This window comes from Phyllopteryx taeniolatus, chromosome 5, assembly GCF_024500385.1.
Source record: "Phyllopteryx taeniolatus isolate TA_2022b chromosome 5, UOR_Ptae_1.2, whole genome shotgun sequence".
Taxonomy (NCBI): Eukaryota; Metazoa; Chordata; class Actinopteri; order Syngnathiformes; family Syngnathidae; genus Phyllopteryx; species Phyllopteryx taeniolatus.
This window is the reverse complement of record NC_084506.1, coordinates 13,321,370-13,344,957: the sequence shown is the minus strand read 5'-3', so window position 1 is coordinate 13,344,957 and position 23,588 is coordinate 13,321,370. Positions and strand designations below refer to the sequence as shown.

General features: G+C 42.9%; 1 protein-coding gene across 7 annotated transcripts in view; it reads left to right on the top strand.

Moving 5' to 3' along the window:
• furinb (furin (paired basic amino acid cleaving enzyme) b) overlaps positions 1 to 23,588 on the top strand; it is a 142,942-nt gene that overhangs the window by 87,746 nt on the left and 31,608 nt on the right. For all 7 annotated transcript variants that reach the window (XM_061772877.1, XM_061772874.1, XM_061772878.1 and 4 more), the window contains 4 exons: positions 5,479 to 5,567; positions 10,465 to 10,637; positions 20,112 to 20,324; positions 22,854 to 22,954. In XM_061772877.1, the coding sequence (XP_061628861.1) occupies positions 5,479 to 5,567; positions 10,465 to 10,637; positions 20,112 to 20,324; positions 22,854 to 22,954 (576 nt within the window). The remainder of the gene's footprint in view (positions 1 to 5,478; positions 5,568 to 10,464; positions 10,638 to 20,111; positions 20,325 to 22,853; positions 22,955 to 23,588) is intronic.

Sequence of the window (23,588 nt, the reverse complement as noted above, 5' to 3'; positions counted from 1 at the left end):
GACTTTACTGAGCGCTCCGCTTGACTGACTGGGAGTATTTCCTGCCGACACGCTGCTTACATAGAGGAAGGCGGACGTGACTGAGTACAGCATGCGGACGTAAAGGGGGAAGGGCCGCGCTTGACAGAAGACGCAGAAGACACGCCCCCAATAGGTATATAGTTACGGTATGTGCATCGGTTTGGCTAAGGACCTTCGAAAATGGCACCTACGAAGAGACACGCTTACAAAGCACAATTTAAACGTTTTAGGTTAAAGTTTTCATGCCCCCACACCTGTGAGTTGTAATCTGATCAACAAAACTGTATCAACTCGTAGAATAATTGTCTCTCAAACAATCAGAATCATGAATTGATCAGTGCCTGTGAGTTCAATGGGTCAATAAGATGTTTGAAGCTGCAAGTTTCTCTTTGCTCACGTTGCTGAAAAGAAATGCCTGCCTGCATATAGAGGGCCAATTTGCTGCTTGATTACGTACAGCATATAGTTAATGAAGGAGCTGTCAAGTCACCATTAACTGCCTGGCATTAATACATTATAAGACAAGCTAACTGGCAGTAAAATCTCTGGACAGCAATGGTAGCATTTAATTGCACAAGCATTACACTCTCCTATATGTAGTCCCATGACGCTTCTGTAAGGAAGACCTCACTGACAGACCATGAATAAAAACGAGCCCTGTCAGGACATTTGTTTGTTGGTTTAATGTTCACTTTTACATACAATATATAGTTATTGACAAGCTGAAGTATAATAAATTTGATGAATTATTTATTAGCAAGCATCATTGTTTGTCCTCTCCTTTAGCCGTCACCTTATCGTGGTGGAGGGGTTTGTGTGTCCCACTGATCCTAGGAAGTTGTTTGGGGCTTCACTCCCCTGGTAGAGTCACCAATGGCAAACAGGTCCTAGGTGAGGGACCAGACAAAGCACGGCTCCAGAAACCCCTAAGAAGAAAGAATCAAATAGATCTAGGTTTCCCTTGCCCGGACCTGGGTCAACAGGGCCACCCTCTGGAGCCAGGCCTGGAGGTGGGGCTCGAAGACAAGTGACTGGTGGCCGGGCCTGCACCCATGGGGCCCGGCCGGGCACTTCCCGAAAGGGACTCCACCCTTTTTGGAGTCCTTGGAAGGGGGTGCTGGAGAGTGCTCCCACTGGGGACTCCATCTTTTTGCTGGGGGACTTCAATGCTCACGTGGGCAATGACAGTGAGACCTGGAAGGACGTGATTGGGAGGAACCCCCCCGATCAGAACCCGAGTGGTGTTCTGTTATTGGACTTCTGTGCTCACCATGGATTGTCCATAACGAGCACCATGTTCAAGCATAGAGGTGTCCACACGTGCACTTGGCACCAGGACACCGTAGGTCGCAGTTCGCTGATCGACTTTGTGGTCGTGTCATCGGACTTGCGACCGCATGTCTTGGACACTCGGGTGAAGAGAGGGGCGGAGCTGTCAAATGATCACTACCTGGTGGAGAGTTGGCTCCGATGGTGCGGGAAGATGCCGGTCCGACCTGGCAGGCCCAGACGTATTGTGAGGGCCTGCTGGGAACGTCTGGCAGAATCCGCTGTCAGAAAGAGTTTCAACTCCCACCTACGCCAGAACTTCACCCACGTCTCGGGTAAGGCGGGGGACATTGAGTCTAAGCGGACCATGTTCCGCGCCTCTATTGCCGAGGCGGCCGACCGGAGCGGTGGCCGTAAGGTAGTCGGTGCCTGTCGTGGCTGCAATCCCCGAACCCGTTGGTGGACACCAGCGGTGAGGGATGCCGTCAAGCTGAAGGAGTCCTATCGGGCCTTTTTGGCCTGTGGCAGCTAATGGGTACCGGCTGGCCAAGCGGAATGCGGCTTTGGTGGTCGCTGAGGCAAAAACCCGGGCGTGGGAGGAGTTGGGTGAGGCCATGGAGAACGACGTCCGGATGACTTCAAGGAAATTCTGGTCCACCATCCGGCATCTCAGGAGGGGGAAGCAGTGCACCATCAACACTGTGTATAGTGGGAATGGGGCGTTGCTGACCTTGACTCGGGACGTTGTGAGAGAGAATACTTCGAAGACCTCCTCAATTCCACCGATACAAAGCAGAGTCTGAGGTCTCTGAGGTGGGCTCTCCTATCTCTGGGGTTGAGGTCACCGAAGTGGTTAAAAAGCTCTTCGGTGGCAAGGCCCCTGATACGGGCTGTTCGATGCCTGTACGACCGGTGTCAGAGTTTGGTCCGCATTGCCGGCAATAAGTCAGACTTGTTTCCGGTGAGGGTTGGACTCTGCCAAGGCTGCCCTTTGTCACCGATTCTGTTAATAACTTCTATGGACAGAATGTCTAGGCGCAGCTGAGGTGTAGACGGGTGTAGAGGTGTTTGGTGGCCTCAGTATTGCATCTTTGCTTTTTGCAGATGATGTGGTTCTGTTGGCTTCATCAGGCCGTGATCTCCAACTCTCACTGGAGCGGTTCGCAGCCGAGTGTGAAGTGGCTGGGATGAGAATCCATCCATCCATCCATTTTCTGAGCCGCTTGTCCTCACTAGGGTCGCGGGCGTGCTGGAGCCTATCCCAGCTATCATCGGGCAGGAGGCGGGGTACACCCTGAACTGGTTGCCAGCCAATCGCAGGGCACATACAAACAAACAACCATTCGCACTAAAGTTGTCAATTAACCTACCACGCATGTCTTTGGGATGTGGGAGGAAACCGGAGTGCCCGGAGAAAACCCACGCAGGCACGAGGAGAAAAATGCAAACTCCACACAGGCGGGGCAAGGGATTGAACCCCGGATCTCAGAACTGTGAGGCAGACGCTCTAACCAGTCGTCCACCATGCCGCCGGGATGAGAATCAGTACATCTAAATCTGAAACCAAGGTCCTCAGTCGGAAAAAGGTGGAGTGCCCTCTCCAGGTCAGGGATGAGATCGTTCCCCAAGTGGAGGAGTTCAAATATCTTGGGGTCTTGTTCACGAATGAGGGAAAAATGGAACGAGCGATCGACAGGCGGAGGATGCGGACTTTGTATTGGTCCGTTGTGGTGAAGAAGGAGATAAGACGAAAGGCGAAGCTCTCTATTTACCGGTCGATCTACATTCCTACCCTCACCTGTGGTCACGAGCTATGGGTCAGATACAAGCGGCCGAAATGAGTTTCCCCCCCGGGGTGTCCGGGCTCTACCTTAGAGATAGGGTAAGAAGCTTGGTCATCCGGGAAGGGCTCAGAGTAGAGCCGCTCCTCCTCCACATTGAGAGGAACCAGATGAGGTGGTTCGGGCATCTGTTTAGGATGCCTCCAGTACGCCTCCCTGGTGAGGTGTTCCCGGCACGTCCCAACGGAAGGAGACCCCGGCGACGACCCAGGATAACGCTGGAGCGACGACGTCTCTCAGCTTGCCTGGGAACACCTCGGGATCCCCTCAGAAGAGCTGGAGGAAGTGGCTATGGAGAGGGAAGTCTGGGCTTCCTTGCTAAAGCTACTGCCCCCACGACCCGACCTCGGATAAGCGGAAGAAGATGGATGGATCATTGTTTGTCTGTGTAATACTTTTTGTATTATTGTTTTACATGGGGGCGGCACGGTGGCCGACTGGTTAGCGCATCAGCCTCACAGTTCTGAGGAGCGGGGTTCAATCCCCGGTCCCGACTGTGTGGAGTTTGCATGTTCTCCCCATGCCTGTGTGGGTTTTCTCCGGGCACTCCGGTTTTCCTCCCACATCCCAAAAATATGCATGAATTGGAGACTCTAAAATTTCCCATGGTGTGACTGTGAGTGCGAATGGTTGTTTGTTTGTATGTGCCCTGCGATTGGCTGGCAACCAGTTCAGGGTGTACCCCGCCTCCTGCCCGATGACAGCTGGGATAGGCTCCAGCACGCCCGCGACCCTAGTGAGGAGAAGCGGCTCAGAAAATGGATGGATGGATGTTTTACATGGGCCTGATCAATTAAGATCCGAAATAGTGGGCTCTAAATTGCATGTTCACTCACTCTAACAGATTCCGTAACCACCATATTTAAAAGAGTTTTAAGCGTTACGTAGCTCTGATGGGTTTCAGAATGGAACATTTGGGAGACCACCGCAAGCACAAAATGAAGTTTAAAGTAATAGAATTTGAAGTTAGTGCAAAAGGCAAACAAACACATTACTCAGTTATAGAAAATAAATCTATCGCTCTGATAATTTGAGGGAAGCCATCGTAATGGCCATGTTTGATTTAATCTCATCTGGAGTGCTTTGCAATTGGATGTACTGTATCTGCCCATCCGAAGTAACATTACATTTAAAACTTTGGACAGCACAGCCCGAAAACGGCTCGAGCAGCGGCCAGCACCAAGTGTCAGAAATAAAGAAATCCAGCGTTAAAAGGAGTTTTGTCATGGCATGGCCCCTGACTGTGACTGCCTCCAAGCCAGAAGCTCCAAAATTGCATGAGTGAACAGACAATATGTTGTGAGATTTGTTCCTGACGTTTCAAAAATGTTTACACGAGCAGAAAACTGTAAAAAGGTAGGTAGGTAGGTAGCGACAACAGATGCAAGGGCACATCTACATTGTGTGCAGTCTGCCAAGGTTGTCCCAATTATATCTTAGACATGAGCTGCAACTGATCAAACGTGCAGTATTTAACAGATTGAGGAGTATTCATTTGTGCTATGTTGGTGTATTTTACATAATTGACAATGTGTTCTCTAAAGCTCAACACCTGCGTTAATAAATTATTTAGTGAATGATTAATGTACATTGATCAGATATTTCAGTTTATTGATGTTGCTCTCAAGATAAAGATTTAGGTCTGTGTCTGTCAGTAGTATACATAATAAACGCATAATGGACAACATATCAATTTTTTTCATTTTTATATTTTAAATAATGTTAATTAAATTATCTGCGATTGGATGGCAACCAGTTCAGGGTGTACCTCGCCTCCTGCCCAATGATAGCTGGGATAGGCTCTAGCACGCCCGCGACCCTAGTGAGGAGAAGCTGCTCAGAAAATGGATGGATGGATTATTTTACTGTAAAATTGGGTGTTGTTATTTTATAAATTCAAGAAAATGTTAAAAAGATCTTACTCAAATTTGTTTTTATGCGTATGTCAATTACAAATGAAGGGGTGCGCCAGAAATATCTCACCGAGCTCATCACTTTGGCCAGGGCTGGCCCTACTTTTGTTTGCTCTCTAAAATCTATTGCAGTTTGATGTGAAATACAACTAAGTGCTCACGGTTTTATGCCTGAATTTGCACATTATGGTAGACCTCGAACTTTTAGATGTGTTGTACTCTGGATGTTGTGTCAACTGTTATAACACTCAAATCAAAAGATATGTAAATTAGATGAATTTCAGGCCTTCTGGGATTCACAATTAACATTCAGAAAAACCGAAAAAGCTCTTATCTCAATTCAGGGCTAACAGACCTTAATTGCTCAGTATTCACTTGTAAATACATCCTGTTGAATTGTCTTTCATGGACATTCATTTATGCTCTCTTCATAGACATGGAACTCGATGTGCAGGAGAGATTGCAGCTGCAGCGAACAATGGTGTATGCGGCGTTGGTGTGGCTTATAATGCTAAAGTTGGAGGTGAGTGCATCGTAATAATTCTGATATTTAGATATTTTCTCATTTGTCTCATTTGCTTTCAGATATGGTCACGTAAGGTCATGCAAACTCCACTCAGGGGAGGCCGGATTTGAACCCGGGTCCTCAGAACTGTGAGGCAGGTGTGCTAACCAGTTGTTTTCACCGAGCCAACTCGACTCGTGATTCTCAAATTGTGCTATAGTATGCAGGCTCCTTCTAGTCAGTGGTACCTGAAAGAATTACTGCTTAAGTATATATCATTTGTATTTAACTTTAAAGTTACATTTCCATTAACTTTTTAATAACTGTATGTTTTTAAACATTTAGGTAAATGTTTTATTTATGTAAGGCTGGTACTAACGGTTATTTTAATAATTGATGAATCTGTTGAGGTGGCACAGTGAGCGACTGGTTAGCACATCTGCTTGACAGTTCTAAGGACCCGTGTTCAAATCCGGCCTCGCCTGTGTGGTTCGCATGTTCTCCGGGTACTCCGGTTTCCTCCCATGTCCCAAAACATGCATGGTAGGTTAATTGAAGACTCTAAATTGCCCGTAGGTGTGAATGTGGGTGCAAATGGTTGTTTGTTTATATGTGCCCTGCGATTGGCTGGCGACCAGTTCAGGGTGTACCCCGCCTCTCACCCAGAGTCAGCTGTGGTAGGCGCCAGCACGTCTGCGACCCTCGTGAGGATAAGCGGTATGGAAAATGAATTAATTAATCTGTTGATTTCATTTCCCCCATTTATTCAAAAACAGGACATTTTTGGAAATTGACAGAGCAGAAATTGCACAAACATAAATTGGTCCGCAACATGTCAGAAAACAGGCAAAAATGTTGATCATTTTTTTCCAAAGTAAAAGCATCCATCCATCCATTTTCTGAGCCGCTTCTCCTCACTAGGGTCGTGGGCGTGCTGGAGCCTATCCCAGCTGTCATCGGGCAGGAGGCGGGGTACACCCTGAACTGGTTGCCAGCCAATCGCAGGGCACATACAAACAAACAACCATTCGCACTCACAGTCACACCATGGGCAATTTTAGAGTCTCCAATTCATGCATGTTTTTGGGATGTGGGAGGAAAACCGGAGTGCCCGGAGAAAACCCACACAGGCACGGGGAGAACATGCAAACTCCACACAGGCGGGACCGGGGATTGAACCCCACTCCTCAGAACTGTGAGTCTGACGCTCTAACCAGTCGACCACCGTGCCGTCTTTGTGGAGTTTGCATGTTCTCATTAATTTCTTTATGGCTATCTTTTGTTTAATGATAATGGTTTTCTGAAATGCTTGACCGTTTAATTTTAATCCCATTAAAATACAATTAAATGTATTTCGCCTGCCCCTTCATGTTTTCTTTAAAGAATTTTACCCATCTTACAAATTCTGCCTGGGTAATCAAACATATGAGCACAACTGTGTGTTTTATCATTTACTAAATAAAGGTAGGGCTGTGAATTTCAAAATAAGAGCAAGTAAATAAAAAAGAAAGTGTTATATGTTCAAATAAAGTGCTTAAGTTCAGAATAATTCTTCGGGGGAAAAAAAAACTAACAAAATAAATGTTTTGATCATATGGGTAGAAGCAAAATCATGCACTGTAAAAATGCATTATACATAGGTAGAAGAGTTTTCCAGAATTTTGAGGTCAACTGGGGGTGCGTATCATACATGATTGCGCATTATCCATCCATCCATTTTCTGAGTCGCTTCTCCTCACTAGGGTTGCTGGAGCCTATCCCAGCTGTCATCGGGCAGGAGGCGGGGTACACCCTGAACTGTTTGCCAGCCAATCGCAGGGCACATACAAACAAACAACCATTCGCACTCACAGTCATGCCTACGGGCAATTTAGAGTCTCCAATGAATGCATGTTTTTGGGATGTGGGAGGAAACCGCAGTGCCCGGAGAAAACCCACGCAGGCACAGGGAGAACATGCAAACTCCACACAGGCAGGGCCGGGGATTGAACCCCGGTCCTCAGAACTGTGAGGCTGACGCTCTAACCAGTCATCCACCGTGCCGGATTGCGCATTATACATGAGAAATTACGGTAGCTACTGTTTAACTGCTATGCAACACTTGGCTGTAAAATAAAAGAATACTGTACATATTTTCAGTGCAATAAAGATAAAAAAAAAATCATTTCCAGCCTTTAGCTGTTGTGCTTTCACGTACAGTACATGCTGTTGAGGATGGCATCTACTTGGATTGCTCACTCATTCACAAGCAAAGATGGGGCGAGGTTCACCTCTTAGTGAACAAAAATAGTGAGAAAATAGTCAGTACATCCACATATATAGTGCCAGCTGGGGCCCAGAAGAGGATGGTTTAATGTTCCTCAATGTACAATTGCAAGGAATTTAGGGATTCCATCATCTACGGTCCATAATATCATCAAAAGGTTCAAAGAATCTGGAGAAATCACTGCATGTAAGCGGCAAGGCCGAAAACCAACATTGAATGCCCGTGACCGTCGATCCCTCAGGCGGCACTGCATCAAAAACCAACATCAATGTGTAAAGGCTACCACCACATGGGCTCAGGAACACTTCAGAAAACCAATGTCAGTAAATACAGTTCGGCGCTACATCCGTGAGTGCAACTTGAAACTCTACTATGCAAAGCAAAAGCCATTTATCAACAACACCCAGAAACGCAGCGGGCTTCTCTGGGCCCAAGCTCATCTAAGATGGACTAATCCAAAGTGGAAAAGTGTTCTGTGGTCCGACGAGTCCACATTACAAATTGTTTTTGGAAATTGTGGACGTCGTGTCCTCCGGGCCGAAGAGGAAAAGAACCATCCGGACTGTTATGGACGCAAAGTTCAAAAGCCAGCATCTATGATGGTATGGGGCTGTGTTCGTGCCAATGGCATGGGTAACTTACACATCTGTGAAGGCACCATTAATGCTGAAAGGTACATACAGGTTTTGGAGAAACATATGCTGCCATCCAAGCAATGTCTTTTTCATGGATGCTCCTGCTTATTTCAGCAAGACAATGCCAAACCACATTCTGCACGTGTTACAACAGCATGGCTTTGTCGTAAAAGACTGCGGTTACAGTTTGAACATTAAATATCTTGTCTTTGTAGTGTATTCAATTAAATATAGGTTGAACATGATTTGCAAATCATTGTATTCTGTTTTTATTTATGTTTAACACAATGTCCCAACTTCATTGGAATTGGGGTTGTAATTCATATGGGCAGCTGTGTGGGGTTAGTATGTTTTCTCCACATGCAAGTCAGGTAAAGGGTTAGGGTTAGGCTTAGGGTTAGGGTTAAGACTTTCAATTGCCCATTGGTGTGGATTTGAGTGTGAATGGTTGTAAGTCTACATGTGCCCTGCAATTGTCTGGCAACCAGTTCACGGTGTACCCTGTTTCTCACCAAAATCAGTTGGGCTAGGCTGTGGATCAGCCGTGACGCTCAACAGGACACATGGTAGAAAAGGAATGGATGCTTGAAACGATGGATATTGTTCTGAGCAGCTATAGAAAAAAAAAAGTAATAAATGAGTTATGATTGTTTGACCTTTGAGGCAGTAAGTTTTGGTTGAACTCCAAGTTGACTTTTGAGGTGTTTGACTTTGGCTTTGCCAATATATTCAAAATGGTTTATTCATTTTTTAAAGATGCTTCTGAAAAAGTCCTGTAATTGATCGAAGGACATTTGTTTTGGCATCAAATGATCTTTTAATTTGCATGTTGATAGAAGCCAGCCAGATGTTGCATGCAGGCTCTGAGGAACTTGAATCAGCCCCATTCCAGATGTTACCCATAACTCTCCTTTGTCTTCATTACCATTTGTCTCCCGATGGAGCAATAGATTGGCCCTGCTTTTCAGGAAATAATCCTCTGTGAATTTGTTCACGTCTTTCGAGCTAGCTAATGAGCAGCTGCATTTTGCTTCTGCATGTTCACAAGTACAATAGGGGACACTTTAATGGTTGTATCCTTGCTGAGCAAGATAAGTGATAAGCGTTTAAACACTGCAGTTGACATTAATTGGCTCAATTAATGTTTGCTCCTCCATCTCTTTGGCTTATGTTGGCACGCATAGACACATTCATCTGCGGTACTACCACCTACCTCTGACTTACTGACGTTCCTGGGAACTCACACAGCAGTGTTTGTGTCGCTGAGCTGCAGGACGTAAAATAGAATTGTAACAACAGTGATTATAACAGTCTGCACATCATGATTACCAAGTAAACATCTTTTCTGTGTCTCACTGTTTGCTACTTGGTATTCAAACTTTTGAGAGCCACATTTCTACCTCCAGAGAGGCTACTTATTTGTGTGCAGCTCTGATAAAGGGACTCAGCGGGTGGTCTGGAATCGATTATTGAAGTCTTAATGTGAATGTCAGTCTTGTCTCAGCTCTGCGGGTCTAGTCCCTTTAATAGACCTCATTTGAAGGTGGTTCATTTCACACTTCTCTACTGCCATTAATGTTCACTGGACTGATCTGAGGCTGCTCACATCAAACGCCTAGGCAGTGGCGTGTTCAGGTGTGATTAAAGGTGTCATTTTGGTTCTACCCCGTGGACATACCATTCTGTTGCAGGCTCTCTGAATTCTCAGCTCATTTTTTAGTTGTTTGCCCATCAGTTCAGCATGTATGAACATACTTTTGACCCGTTACAAGTGGATTGGAAATCTTTATTTTCCCAGTTGTGTTTTTTTTCTTGTTGCAGAGAGTAATAGGTGGTGATAATTCAACTGATGAGAAGATTCCCCTGCTTGTTATCCCATGCTTTTTCTCCCCTTCCTCGGTTTTTAACATCTCTAACTTCTGAAGCTGAAATTTACGCTGCTGTTCTTTCTCCTCGACCTCTCACATCTTTAACCACATACCTAATTTGCGCTGCTCTGTGTGTGCATTTACAGGAGTCCGTATGTTGGATGGGGAGGTGACAGATGTGGTGGAGGCTCACTCACTTGGTCTCAATCCTCAGTACATCCACATATATAGTGCCAGCTGGGGCCCAGAAGATGATGGCAAGTCACTGGACGGCCCTGCTAAGCTGGCGAAGGAGGCTTTCCAGCAGGGAATCACAAAGGTCAGTCAGACCATAACCTTGGACTTGTAGGTATTTTCATAAATTTTAATGATGCCTGGGCCCTGGAACAACAAGTGTACTATATTTTAATTCTTAAGCATCATAACATTTAACATTTTGGAGCACACACACACTATTGTTTCATTTGAATTCTGTCCAAATGAAACTATTCCACCAAACAGTACTCTTTGGTTACAAAAGGAAATGGTACACCCTGACTCTGGGATATGCAGGCTAGGTTCGTAAATATTGTGACATCAAACCAGGGTGACATCAAACCATTGGGATCCAGTGTAATCCACCAATAAATTCAACAAGGAAATAAACTTGGCTGACACTGTATAGTGCTTTTTCCTAATCTCATTAACAAGATGCACAAACATCTTTAAACTCTATATGTTTTGAAATTGAGGGTGTTGTCTCCTTCCAATTCTGTTTATCATGTCACACAGACGGGAGGATTCTGTGGTGACTTAGGTTGGCCGTTTGATTGCATGGATTTAGGCCTTAGCCGGTCTTCTTCAGGCCACAAATGGCCTGTGTCTGCATCAGCAGTGCCACTGCAAGTTGCATCTGAGCAGTGCATTAAATTTGGCTTCACTTGCTACAAGAAGAGCTCTATCAAACCAGACTGTGCAGTTTCTGGAGAAATTGCGTGTGAATGCTGAAATGCTGAATGAAATTATATGAAAACGTGGAATGATTTGAAATTATATTGAATGTTATTGAATGATATGAAATGACGTAGAATGAGTTGCACAGTTTATAGTTGGAATGGTTTGAATCGTTCCAGAAATGTTGGAGGAGGGAATCATGTAGAATATGTCCTAATACAGGAATTTTGTTGGTTAAAAATATGGGGAAATTTGGTGGAAATGGTGACATTTTTGATGTGTGGGAATTTTCGGAATGTGGAAAATATTTTGTGTTGGAACGATTTGAATCAGCAAAGAAATGCAGCAGGAGGGAATAATGGAGAGTATGTCCTAATATATGAATTTTGTTGGTTAAAAATGTGGAAATATTTTAGAAAATTGTGGAATTTTGGGAATGTTGAAAAATCATTCCCAAAGTGAATCGAATGAGCTGAACATTTAGAATTTTGAATGGTAACAATGTGAATGTTTATTTTTTTTTTAAATGAAATTGACACTTTTATACTAAGTCCATGTTCGAGAGTCACTCTATGGAGGTCTAAATAGCCAATATATGGCCCTTTAAAATATAGATCCTCACTGTAGGCATTAGGCTTTACACGATCAGGATTTTTGGGGCCGATCAGCGAGTTTAAAAAAAACATCACCGATCCGATCACAAGGTGAAGCAATGTGTCTATTTATATTACTTGTTCGTTTACTGTATATGCTTGTGTACTTAATTGCTCAAAAAGTTATATTTACAATAAATAATGCATCTTTGTTAATCTATTTATGCCAGTGATGCATAGTGACAGACAGAACAAATGAATGGTCTTCTATAAGGTGGCAGGAAGTACATACAGTAATTATTGTATCCACTTTTTGTGACATTTTTGTTTGTTTGTGTGCCATGAGATTTTTAATTGTAAAATATGTGCCTTGGCTCCATAAAAGCTGGAAATAACTGCAGTCGACAGAACGCCTGCATGTTCGCTTACAACCCGTTAGTGCTAGCACTAGCTTGCTAGGCTACATAATGTGAACATACCTCAAGCAAGCCTTAAACGAACGTCCTCTCCCGAGCACCGGTGACGACCAACACACATTTTTCCCCATTTTGTTCTTATAAACACACAGCATGATCCATTATTGTTGTCGTCGGCATGGTAACGGGTGTATCCGATCGCATTTGAGTTGACAAGATGAAGCCCAATGATCGTAAAAAACGGGATGCGCTGGTATCAGAATACAAGATTTTATTGCAGTAGTCTGACATAGTCCAATCGTGAAGGACCAAATTTGTCTTGTAGTCTGATTACGTTTTGTCCGTCCCACACCGCCAATGTTTATTTTTTAAATAACTTTATTGGTGGTTACATATGCGATTGGCTGGCGACCAGTTCAGGGTGAACCCCGCCTCTCGCCCGAAGTTAGGTAGGATAGGCTTCAGCACGCCCGTGACCCTAGTGAGGATAAGCGGTACAGAAAATGGATGATTGGATGGATGGTGGTCAGATATTTACAGTAAATAAAAGACACGAGACAGGGCTAAAAATAAACTAGCTTTTGGATTCAAATATACTGTACACGGTGGTGACGTGGAGTAAATGTCTTTTGCAGAGCATTGATCGGATTGGCGAATTATGTCATTAAAGCCAATCAGCCAATCAGCATAAAATGCTAATTATCGGCCAATACCGATCAGGCCGATCAGATCGGTGTAAAGTCTAGTTGGCATGAATTTTGTGAACGTTGATTGAATAGTTATGCTCTATATGTCATTTCAATATATATACCTGCCTCAGTCAGTCTCCTGTAAAACGCTTACAGCTAATTCAAAATACAGCAGCTAGACTTCAAACAAGAACTAGCTGGAGGTTCCACAAAACCCATATTTTTGCGTCACTCCATTGGCTTCCAGTAAAATTCTGAATAAACTACAAGATCCTGTTGATTACTTACAAATCACTACATTAGAGGTGTCAAGCGTGCCAGCACCTGCCGGTCAGAGAAAATCCATCCATCCTCCAGCAAAGAGCTTCAGGACGTGTTATTGTCCCACAGTTTTCAGAGATGGAGGAAGAGCTGCTGCAGATTGTAGCAGAACAGAGGGCAAGTGGCTGCGCTAGCAAGACTGTCAAACTTCATCTCAAGGCTTTGACCATAATGAGGAATAAAGGTAACCAAGACCTTCAGGGCATCCGCTAACTAGTGCTACTTATTTATGAGGAGGCACAACCTCTCTGTTAGGCGCAGAACAACAATTGCACGTCTTCCAACTGATTAGGAAGATACATTGACGAAATAACAGCAGTTCATTATTCGACTGAGAAAGCAACAAGAATACGAAATTGGCTGCATTTGCTGATCAAACACTCCTCACCTTTACTCTGCCAAGCACTCACACAATCTATCAGAAAGGTGGAAAAACATTAAAGTCTACTGGGAACGGGGGAAAAAAGGACTGGAGGCTTATGGAGATGGGACTAAAATGAAGCCATACATAATCTTTAAACGAAAAACTTCCCAAGAACTGCCTGTGGCCAACGGGTGTCATGACGAGATGCCACCCGAAAGGGGAGATGGATGAAGCACTTACCAAGGACTGGATTAGGTCTATCTGGTGTAACCATGAGCGACTCTGTCACAAAATGCTGTCGATGTAATCAACGATGAATTCTACGGTGATGAATCAAATGTCGCGGCACTGGGTCTTCTTTTTCAGAGTAAAGATGAGTCAAATGCTTCTTTTAAAGGCTTTGCCGAGGATGTGTAATGTAGTGGCGAGAGTGCACTATGCACAAATGTTTCGTGCAAAAAATGTTTCTTACACAAATAATTCTCAAGTTAAACACTGTTCAATTGTTTATTGATGTGTAAAACTCTAATACGTATTATCAACAGTATCATTAAATGTTACACGTTTATTTTTGTTCTGGAAGTTACACCTTATCGTTTCAAGCCTTTCTGTAGACATCTCTTGTTCCCCTGTTCTGTTTTATTTTATTCGAGTTAATTTCTCTTGGTATCATGTTTGCTTCTTTTTCTACGTTTGTCTACTTTAACCTACAGTACCTGTGTAGCACTGCATGTTTTAAAAAGTGCTATATAAATAAAACCCTACTTATCTAAACAATTGACAGCTTAATAAAATAATAAATTTTAATGGTTTAAATAAAGATATATTTATTTTGAACACATTTGAGGTTAGCATGGTGTGGTCCTTGACAACCATTAAATTTTCTCACATGGCCCCTTTGAAAAATGAATTGCTCATCCCATAATATATCCATGCAGTTCGTACCTCAGCACGAGGGTGCCAAATGTGTTATTGTACAGAAGTTTTGTTTTTGTTCTTTTCACAATTTTTGACAGTGGAAATTCAACAACATTGCATACCTGAACTAGCCCGATCTGTATTGCTCATGGTAACTTTGTAAAATGGCAGTGGGAGTTGTCAATTGTCCTTTGACTAGTCCTTGAAGGTTGTAAGGGGAATATTGCCTCAGGCTAATATCCTGATTTCTCATTTGCCAGAACTGAAGGGGGCTGGCAAATTCATTCATGGGAAATGAAGCATTCCTCAAAGAGCAGCAGTCACCGATGCAGAACAATAGATGGATTTGCGCACTGCAGTAATTGGTGTATAAATAAACGAAAGGATTCTGGTGGGGTCGAAGAAAATAATTATTTATCAGATCCTCCATGTGCACTGCTAAATTAATGATGTTGTGTTAGAGAGGAAAAATCTCCAGACTGCTGCACAATATGATCTGTTTGGTTTATAAAGATGAAACAGTATGAAAATGTCACTACTAGTCACTTTAAACTGCATGCATTTCTTGAAGTCTCGGCGCCCTTTGCACAATGGTCATTGCACCGGACTATTTTTCTATTAGTCATTTCAAACTGCGCTAATTGCTAGAGGACTCTGCATTTTTTTCCACAATTGTCAAAAAAAAAAAAAAGGAATTACCAAATTACTGGCAAACCTTTATTGCTCAGTGACTGTTTTTTTTTTTATTTTTATTTTTTTATTTTTTTTGTCTTTATGTCTCAAAAGTATTCTCTGTCAATTGACTGTTGTCGTACTAGAGCGGCTCCAACTACCAGAGACAAATTCCTTGTGTGTTTTTGACATACTTGGCACAAAAAAAAAGATTCTGATTCTGATATGATGATTATACTAGTGACGATAAGAAATGCAAACCAAAAAAAGCACTGATACACACACAAAAGACATTGGGTAGGTCACCCTGCGTAACATTGCATTCAAAACTTCGGACAGCACACCTGAAAAACTGCTCGGGAGATGCTAGCCCCAGTTGTCACATTGCGCTGAAATCAAATGGCCCAGATGCAAGGAAATGTGGAGTTGAAAGGAATTTCATCATGGGTGATATGGCATGACTCCTGAATGTGACTGGCTCCAAGACAGTCCTTAGATCATGAAGAAGCTTCAAAATTACATTGCTGAAAAGGCAAAATAAAACATTTTTTCCGGCAAATGAAAAATATTTCGAGCTGAAAAGTTCTCCCGTGCTACGCTGGCACTGCTGCGCATGCTTTTAGGGTTCAAAATCAGCCATCACAATTCGTCTCACCCTTTAGAATTCATCAGTTTGCATATACTCCTCCCAGAAGGCGTGATAGGAACTGCTTGGCAATATTGCCCATTTGGCAGACAGAATTCTGGGTCTTCTCGGTTAGTAGATCAGCTTCCACATTTGTCTGCACGGACAGTCAAGTTTGTGCCTGTTTTTATTTGGGCAAACCTTAAGTAAATCAAGTCCTTGTTGTCTGGGCTTTCTACTTCCACTCACCTTTAACTGTATCCATCCATTTTCCATACCGCTTATCCTCACGCGGGTCGTGGGCGTGCTGGAGCCTATCCCAGCCGACTCTGGCCGAGAGGCAGGGTACACCCTGAACTGGTTGCCAGCCAATTGCAGGGCACATATAAACAAACAACCATTCGCACTAACATTCATATCTACGGGCAATTTCGAGTTTTCATTTCACTTACCATGCATGTTTTTGGGATGTGAGAGGAAACCAGAGTACCCGGAGAAAACCCATGTAGGCATGGGGAGAACATGCAAACTCCACTCAGGCGAGGCTGGATTTGAACCCGGGTCCTTAGAACTGGGAGGCGGATGTGCTCCTTTAACTGTATAGTGTATAATATTTCAAAATGCCCAGAGACTGTTAGATTTATGTTTTTTTCTGCTGTTTCTAAAAGGCTATTGTCAGTGGTGCCGTTATCCACTTCACCCCTATTTAATCATACCGTTTGGATTTTATCAGGCTGCACTTTTCTAATCCTGTACTGTACATTTTCAACCAGATTTTATTTCTGTTTCTTTTATCATAAACTGAGGCAATAATGTTTTCACAGTTGTCTGTCTGCTGTTAAAAGTGTTTTTTTATGCACAGGACACAGACATAAAACAGAACAGTCACAGTTTGTGTTTGACATCTCGAGCCAAACATTCAATTTTGATGACGTTGCAACATTGTTTTTCTTTTGTCATAGATTCAACTTCATTCTAAAGACAGTAGGGCTGCAACTACCAATTATTTCAATAATCGATTAATCTGTTGATTATTTTTTTGCGATTATTCATTCATACATCTTCCATACCGCTTATCCTCACTCGGGTCGCAGGCGTGCTGGAGCCTATCCCAGCTGACTCTGGGCAAGAGGTAGGGTACGTCCTGAACTGATCGCCAGCCAATCGCAGGGCACATATGAACAAACAACTATTCGCATTCACATTCACACCTATGGAAAATTTGGAGTTTTCAATTAACCTACCATGCATGTTTTTGGGACATAGGAGGAAACCGGAGTACCTGGAGAAAACCCATGCAGGCATGGGGGAAAACATGCAAATTCCACACAGGCAAGACTAGATTTGAACCCCGGTCCGCAGAACTGTGAGGCAGACGTGCTAAACACTCGGTCGACGTGCTAAACACTCGGTCACCGTGCTGGCTTTTCTATTAATTTCTATTCTATTAATCTATTTTTAAAAATGTTTTTTAAATGATTTCCATCCCTCTTAAAAAAAGCACATTGTTTCAAATTGCAGAAACTAATTGATTATGGTTCAGTTACTTGTTTGGTCCATAACATCATAAAATAGGCAAAAATGTTGATCATTCTTCTCCAAAGTAAAAGCAGATATTCACCATGAAAAACTATACTGGGGCCACTGGCTGCCCACAATATGGTGTTTTATAGGGGCACTGCAATAATTATGCCTCCTCCATTTCCCCCTTGCTGTTTACAGTACAAGTCCATCAAAATAGAATTAGAATCAGAATCATCTTTCAACTCAGGAATCACTCCCCCAGCCCCTCTCCCGAGGAGCTTTCTGATGTGACTTTGACGCCGAATAGAGCATATTACTATTAGAGGGCGCGGGACACAGCCACAGATATGTGTTGGTCGATACGACACGCCCATTTTGAGCTCTGTGCAGACGGTGACGCGTTATTAGGATTCCCACATAGTTTCCAGCCAGGGCACGCCCCGCTGCAACATGATTGGCTCCTGCATCGCGGGAAGGGCAGACTACGCAGATGTAACGAAATGACCATCCCAATCATGTATCACATTTTTTAGAAATTTAAACCAAGAAGTTTCTTATGGTTTGGTGTAGGGCACAGGTGTCAAACTGGTGGCCCGTGGGCCAGATCTGACCCGCCACATCATTTTATGTGGCCCGCAAACGCAAATCAAAATTGCTAATTGTGTTCTGGTGTAATATAACATTGGGATATTTGCAAGCATTTTTTTGTTACCAATCCCCCTTTGAAAACACATGTAATATTGGAAAAACATGTTTTTATAGGATTCTGATTCTGATTTCAAAACTGGTTATTCATCAATGTGTTGTGTATACTGTATGTAATTATAGGTGGTAATCTTGTTTATTTGGGTTCACAGTCGTAGCGGCCCTCCGAGGGAAGTCATAACTGCGATGTGGCCCGTGACAAAAATTAGTTTGACACCCCTTGTGTAGGGCTAGGGTTGGGGTTTAAGCGGTTTCAGATGGGTTAAGGTTAGGATTAGGGTGGGTTAGAGTTATTGGGAAACATTAAAGCTGCCACGCTAAGTCACATGCTTCTTCTCCCGTTTGCCGGGATACAGCAGCCAATCATAGTGCAGCGGCGCTTGTCCTGGAGCCAGTAATATTGGAGGAGGGCATGTCCTGCCTGAGACTATGTGGGATAACGTGACGGTGACGCAAAAGTAGAAAGTCAGCAGTGCATTCCATGGAAGTCCCTTTCACATGTAAAAATATATTTTTTGTACTTTTTTAAAAAATGTGTATCGATAGAATACGCTTTGGCGTTGACAAAACAGTAACCCTCAGTTGAGAAATGAGCAAGTTAGGACTTAATTTCAATGTCCATGTATTGCCTTCCATAGGCACGTTGGTCAGCCGGGCGATTACACGCATGTGTTCATATCTATGGATACAGACACTCTGTGTGGCTGCCCGCATAATTGGCTGCACATACAGCATACCCCCTAAAGCATTCCTCATTGCACAATGAATGGGAAAGCTTAACACCTAACATGCCAGTGTTTATGCCGTGTTTGGCACATGTGCCAAAGGTTGCCAACCCTTGATCTAAAAAAAGAAGACCAACATAGACCAAATGAAAAGGACATTTTTCACAGAGGTTATTTCAAAGCTGTAGCATGCTGACAGCAGATGGCCCTGTTCCCACTGTTTGACCACATCATGGCCAAAAGGGACATAACTGGTCTATAGATGTGCAACCACTATGGGCTGCATGTGGACAAAAAGCAAGCCATAAGTGTATGAAAGGGCAACACCACTCTGTACCTTTAGAGTGGCTCATTTCAAAAATCCATCCATCCATCCATTATCTGAGCCGCTTCTCCTCACTAGGGTCGCGGGCGTGCTGGAGCCTATCCCAGCTGTCATCGAGCAGGAGGCGGGGTACACCCTGAACTGGTTGCCAGCCAATCACAGGGCACATAGAAACAAACAACCATTCACACTCACAGTCATGCCTACGGGCAATTTAGAGTCTCCAATTAATGCATGTTTTTCGGATGTGGGAGGAAACCGGAGTGCCCGGAGAAAACCCACGCAGGCACGGGGAGAACATGCACAACTCCACACAGGCGGGGACGGGGATTGAACCCCGCACCTCAGAACTGTGAGGCTGATGCTCTAACCAGTCGCCCACCGTGCCGCCATTTCAAAAATGTATTCTGAAAGTCAAAAGTAACGAGCACATGAAGGCTACAATCAAGATTATTTCCTCTGCTGTCGCTCTGATTGCGAATGCTATATAGACAGCTGTAGGTCATTCCATCAAAAAGTCTCTGTAGATAAGATATAAGATTACATTCCTGGTGTGTTTTCAAATAAATAAATAAACTGACAATTTACATAATTTATTGCTTCAGTCATATTCTTCTTATGAGAGATAAATCACCTTACGATTAGCCTGCTTGTAAAGTGCACACTTAAATGGATTGAATGGATGATATACAGTAGTTTGTGTTTTAGGAGATTAGAACAAAATTCTTTAGCAGCTTTCACATTGGCATTTATCTGGTCTCTAAATATTCATCTTGATTAGATTTTGTAATAATTTTTTCTGTTTTTCTTCTGTTTTAACACGGTACCTTATGTTAAGAAGGTAATAAGAGTTATGGTTGTACAGCTCAATTTCTGAAAGACAACATGCAACTGACAAGACATTTAAGAAGGGGGATATAATCTGCTGTCTCTGCGCATTACTGTTGTGCAGTCATTTGTAATTATGTGATCCTTTACCTCAGGGACGTGGCGGGCTAGGCTCCATTTTTGTGTGGGCCTCAGGAAATGGCGGCAGAGAGCAGGACAACTGTAACTGTGATGGCTACACCAACAGCATCTACACATTGTCCATCAGCAGCACCACGCAATCTGGAAATGTGCCATGGTACAGTGAGCCTTGCTCGTCCACCCTCGCGACCACCTTCAGCTCTGGAAACCCTGGGGAAAAACAGATAGTAAGTGTACACGAAGGTATACACACCTTGAAAGTATCTGGTTTTGTGTTGGAATGAAAGGAAGCAAAAAAAACAGTATACATGTCAAAATGATGCATTGTTTCAACTTGTAAGCTTACGCATTCAAAATCAATCCTTGTTCTAACCTAAACACACATTAAGGGAATCTGTCTGCTGTCAAAATAAGTGTGACTGATGTGTAGCACACAAGAAGCGAAGCTGACAATGCCTGAGAAAGCGCAACATGCCTCCTTGGAGCTACTTGTCAAGAAACGCTTGCCTCAAGGACAAGGAACAGATTATCAAATCTAACATTCTCGCAAAGGAGAGGCATGCTGCAGGCGGCCAAAACAAATATATAGGTATCCTCTTTTGTTTCTTTTTCTTTTTTCTTTGTCTTTTTTACTGGTAGCGTTGAACGTTTTTATTGTTCAAAAATGAAAGTAGTAGTACATTTAGTCATTTAGTTTACCTAACATCCCTTCAAACTTTGTCTTTTGATATTTTTCACACCCATGATGAACAGAATGTACTTGCAGCTGTGAAAATTGACAGATAGAAAACGTGTTTGATCAGTGGTTTTATTTTTATAGGAGACATATACAGCGGCTGAAATAAGTATTTACCACATCACCATTTTTCTCACTAAATATATTTCCAAAAGTGCTATTGACACAAAATGTTCACCAGATGTTGGGAACAACCCAAGTACTCCATACATACAAAGCATGTAGAACAAATAAGATCAGAAATTAAGTTGTGTTTAAAAATTTGAAGGGAAAAAGTATTGAACACATGAAGAAAGGGAGGTGCAAAAACGCATGGAAAGCCAAGACAACACCTAAAATCTATCAATAATCAAACAGCAATCCAGCCCCTTGTCAGTGCAAATGAATATCAGCTGGTTCAGTCCTAATTGATGGCCTACAAAAAGGTCTCATTGTCAAGGTTTGCATCAAGACACATCTCATGATGGGTAAGAGCACAGATCTGTCTCAAGACCATCGCAAACTAATTGTTGCAAAACATAACGATGGCATTGGTCACGGGCCCATGGAAACGTCAAGATTGGAAGACTGCTTGTGTGGAGGAATGGGGCAAAATCACACCAGAGCAATGCATGTGACCAGTTTCTCCATACAGGAGGCGTCTTTGAACCTGTCATTGCAAACAAAGGATTTTGTACAAAGTATTAAATAAATACCACTTGGTGTGTTCAATACTTTTCCCCTGTGTCATTTCACATTATAACACACAACTTAATTTCTGAACTAATTTGTTTTACTTTCTTTGTATGTATGGGTTACTTGGGTTTTTCCCAACATCTGGTGAAATTTTAAATTCAATAGCACCCTTGGAAATATACGTAATGAGAAAAATGTTGATGTGTTAAATACTTATTTCAGCCTCTGTATGCACTTTGTTCACAATTTAAAACAGTTCCCAGGTGTCTTAAAAACATGTCTGTGATATGCTTTCGTCAAAATGCCTCAAGGATCAAGAACACACAGCGCACTTTTACAACAACTATTTTTGTCGTTCTGAGGGGGCGACCCTGTTTTATGCAAGTGAGCTGCTTTTCACCCAGCTCATATATTGCTAGGCCAATGACAAAATTCACTTTTCCAATGCGAATCACAAATATTTGCGTGTAAATGACATCCCACCCTAAAAATGATTATTATTGCATATATTAATAAACCATAGATACAGTATACCACAAACTATGATCCAAAAACACTCACACACAAAACAAACAAAAAAGAAAACATATTACTACTTTTAGTAATTTTATTGAGTAACAAGCAGATGACTATTTTTAGTTTGGCATTTTTCTGCACTTGTTAACTTCCACCACTGCCAAAAGCAATCTGGCCCTTTCTCTACATTGTCTTGAGAGGGTTACCACCTGGATTTCTCCACCGTCAATCCTACAAGGAGCTTTTCCCGTCTGTCGGATCTCTACTGGATTCTTCCATCACGTTTGCTGTCAAGACGCCCGGCTGTCAGCTGATGGCCAACGCTAACTGGTCCTCCGCTAACATGGCGCCGTATAAGGAGCAGGGTATTTGGCGGCATTACAAAAAGCGTGAATAGGGGAGCTACATACACAGCTGTCTCTGTAGCATTCTCAAGAACAGGACAACAAGCAGTTTGTGTGTGCCGCACGGGCATGTTATGTAAATGACATTGTCTTCAGGCGTTTTTTTGTAGCTGTGTGAGTGGGGATTGTTTGATAACGTTATCTGTATGTACTATGCAGAACTTTTTTACTACATCCTTCTCATGTAAAAATGGCATTCCTGGTCTCTCACTTCTTTGGCTCCATTACATGAAACTGAGCATACATACAAGCTGACACTTCCATTTTCTTTCCTGTTACTTGTTGCTCTTAAAAGGATCTTCTCTGGTTCTCTGGTCGTCGACTGTCTAACACCGCTCTTTCACTGTGAATTTCCATCATACTTGAGTGGAGTACTCAATGTGTAAAATTAAATATGTTTCTCCCTTTCCACTCCTGTCTCTAAGGTGACAACAGACCTCAGGCAAAAGTGCACCGATTCACACACAGGAACATCTGCTTCAGCACCACTCGCTGCTGGGATCATTGCTCTGGCACTGGAGGCCAAGTGAGTTGAATCACTTTTCTTCTGCTCCAACCACGGACCTAGCGTGGTGGACAATCTAATGTCTTTTAATCGTATTTAGTATGCAGCACTGCAGGCTCAGAGGTAAATGCGAATAAGTACATGCATACTGAGTCAGCCTAAATCCCAGCAAACGGATCTTTTTATAATCAGTTAATTAGCCAGACAAATTAGTGACTTTATCCCACACATACATCGGAATATTTTACATCTGATAATGACATCTTAATCTACAGATTACCTCTAGTTATTTCTCATGCAGGATTCCAAATTACTGTTAACGGTTCTAATGTGTTCCATCATAGGCTTGTCTTTTGTCATATCATGTGCATATTAAGTTTTCTTATCTACATAATGCTTGCAATTCCTATTGTAGCAATTAGCTGACAAGATATTAACTGAAGCCCTGAATAATCTCACGAGGCTGTTTTAGTGCAGATGTAGGCAACAATGTCAGCATGGAGAGAATAGAATGATGCCACTTTGACTGTATGCTACTTTGAGCTTTCTTGCCAGGGCAAAATACAAAACAGACATTGAAACTTTCATTCCTTATTGTCCAGTTACCAATGAAGAGCCCTGCTCGTTCAATAGATGTTAGATTTGTACATTTTAA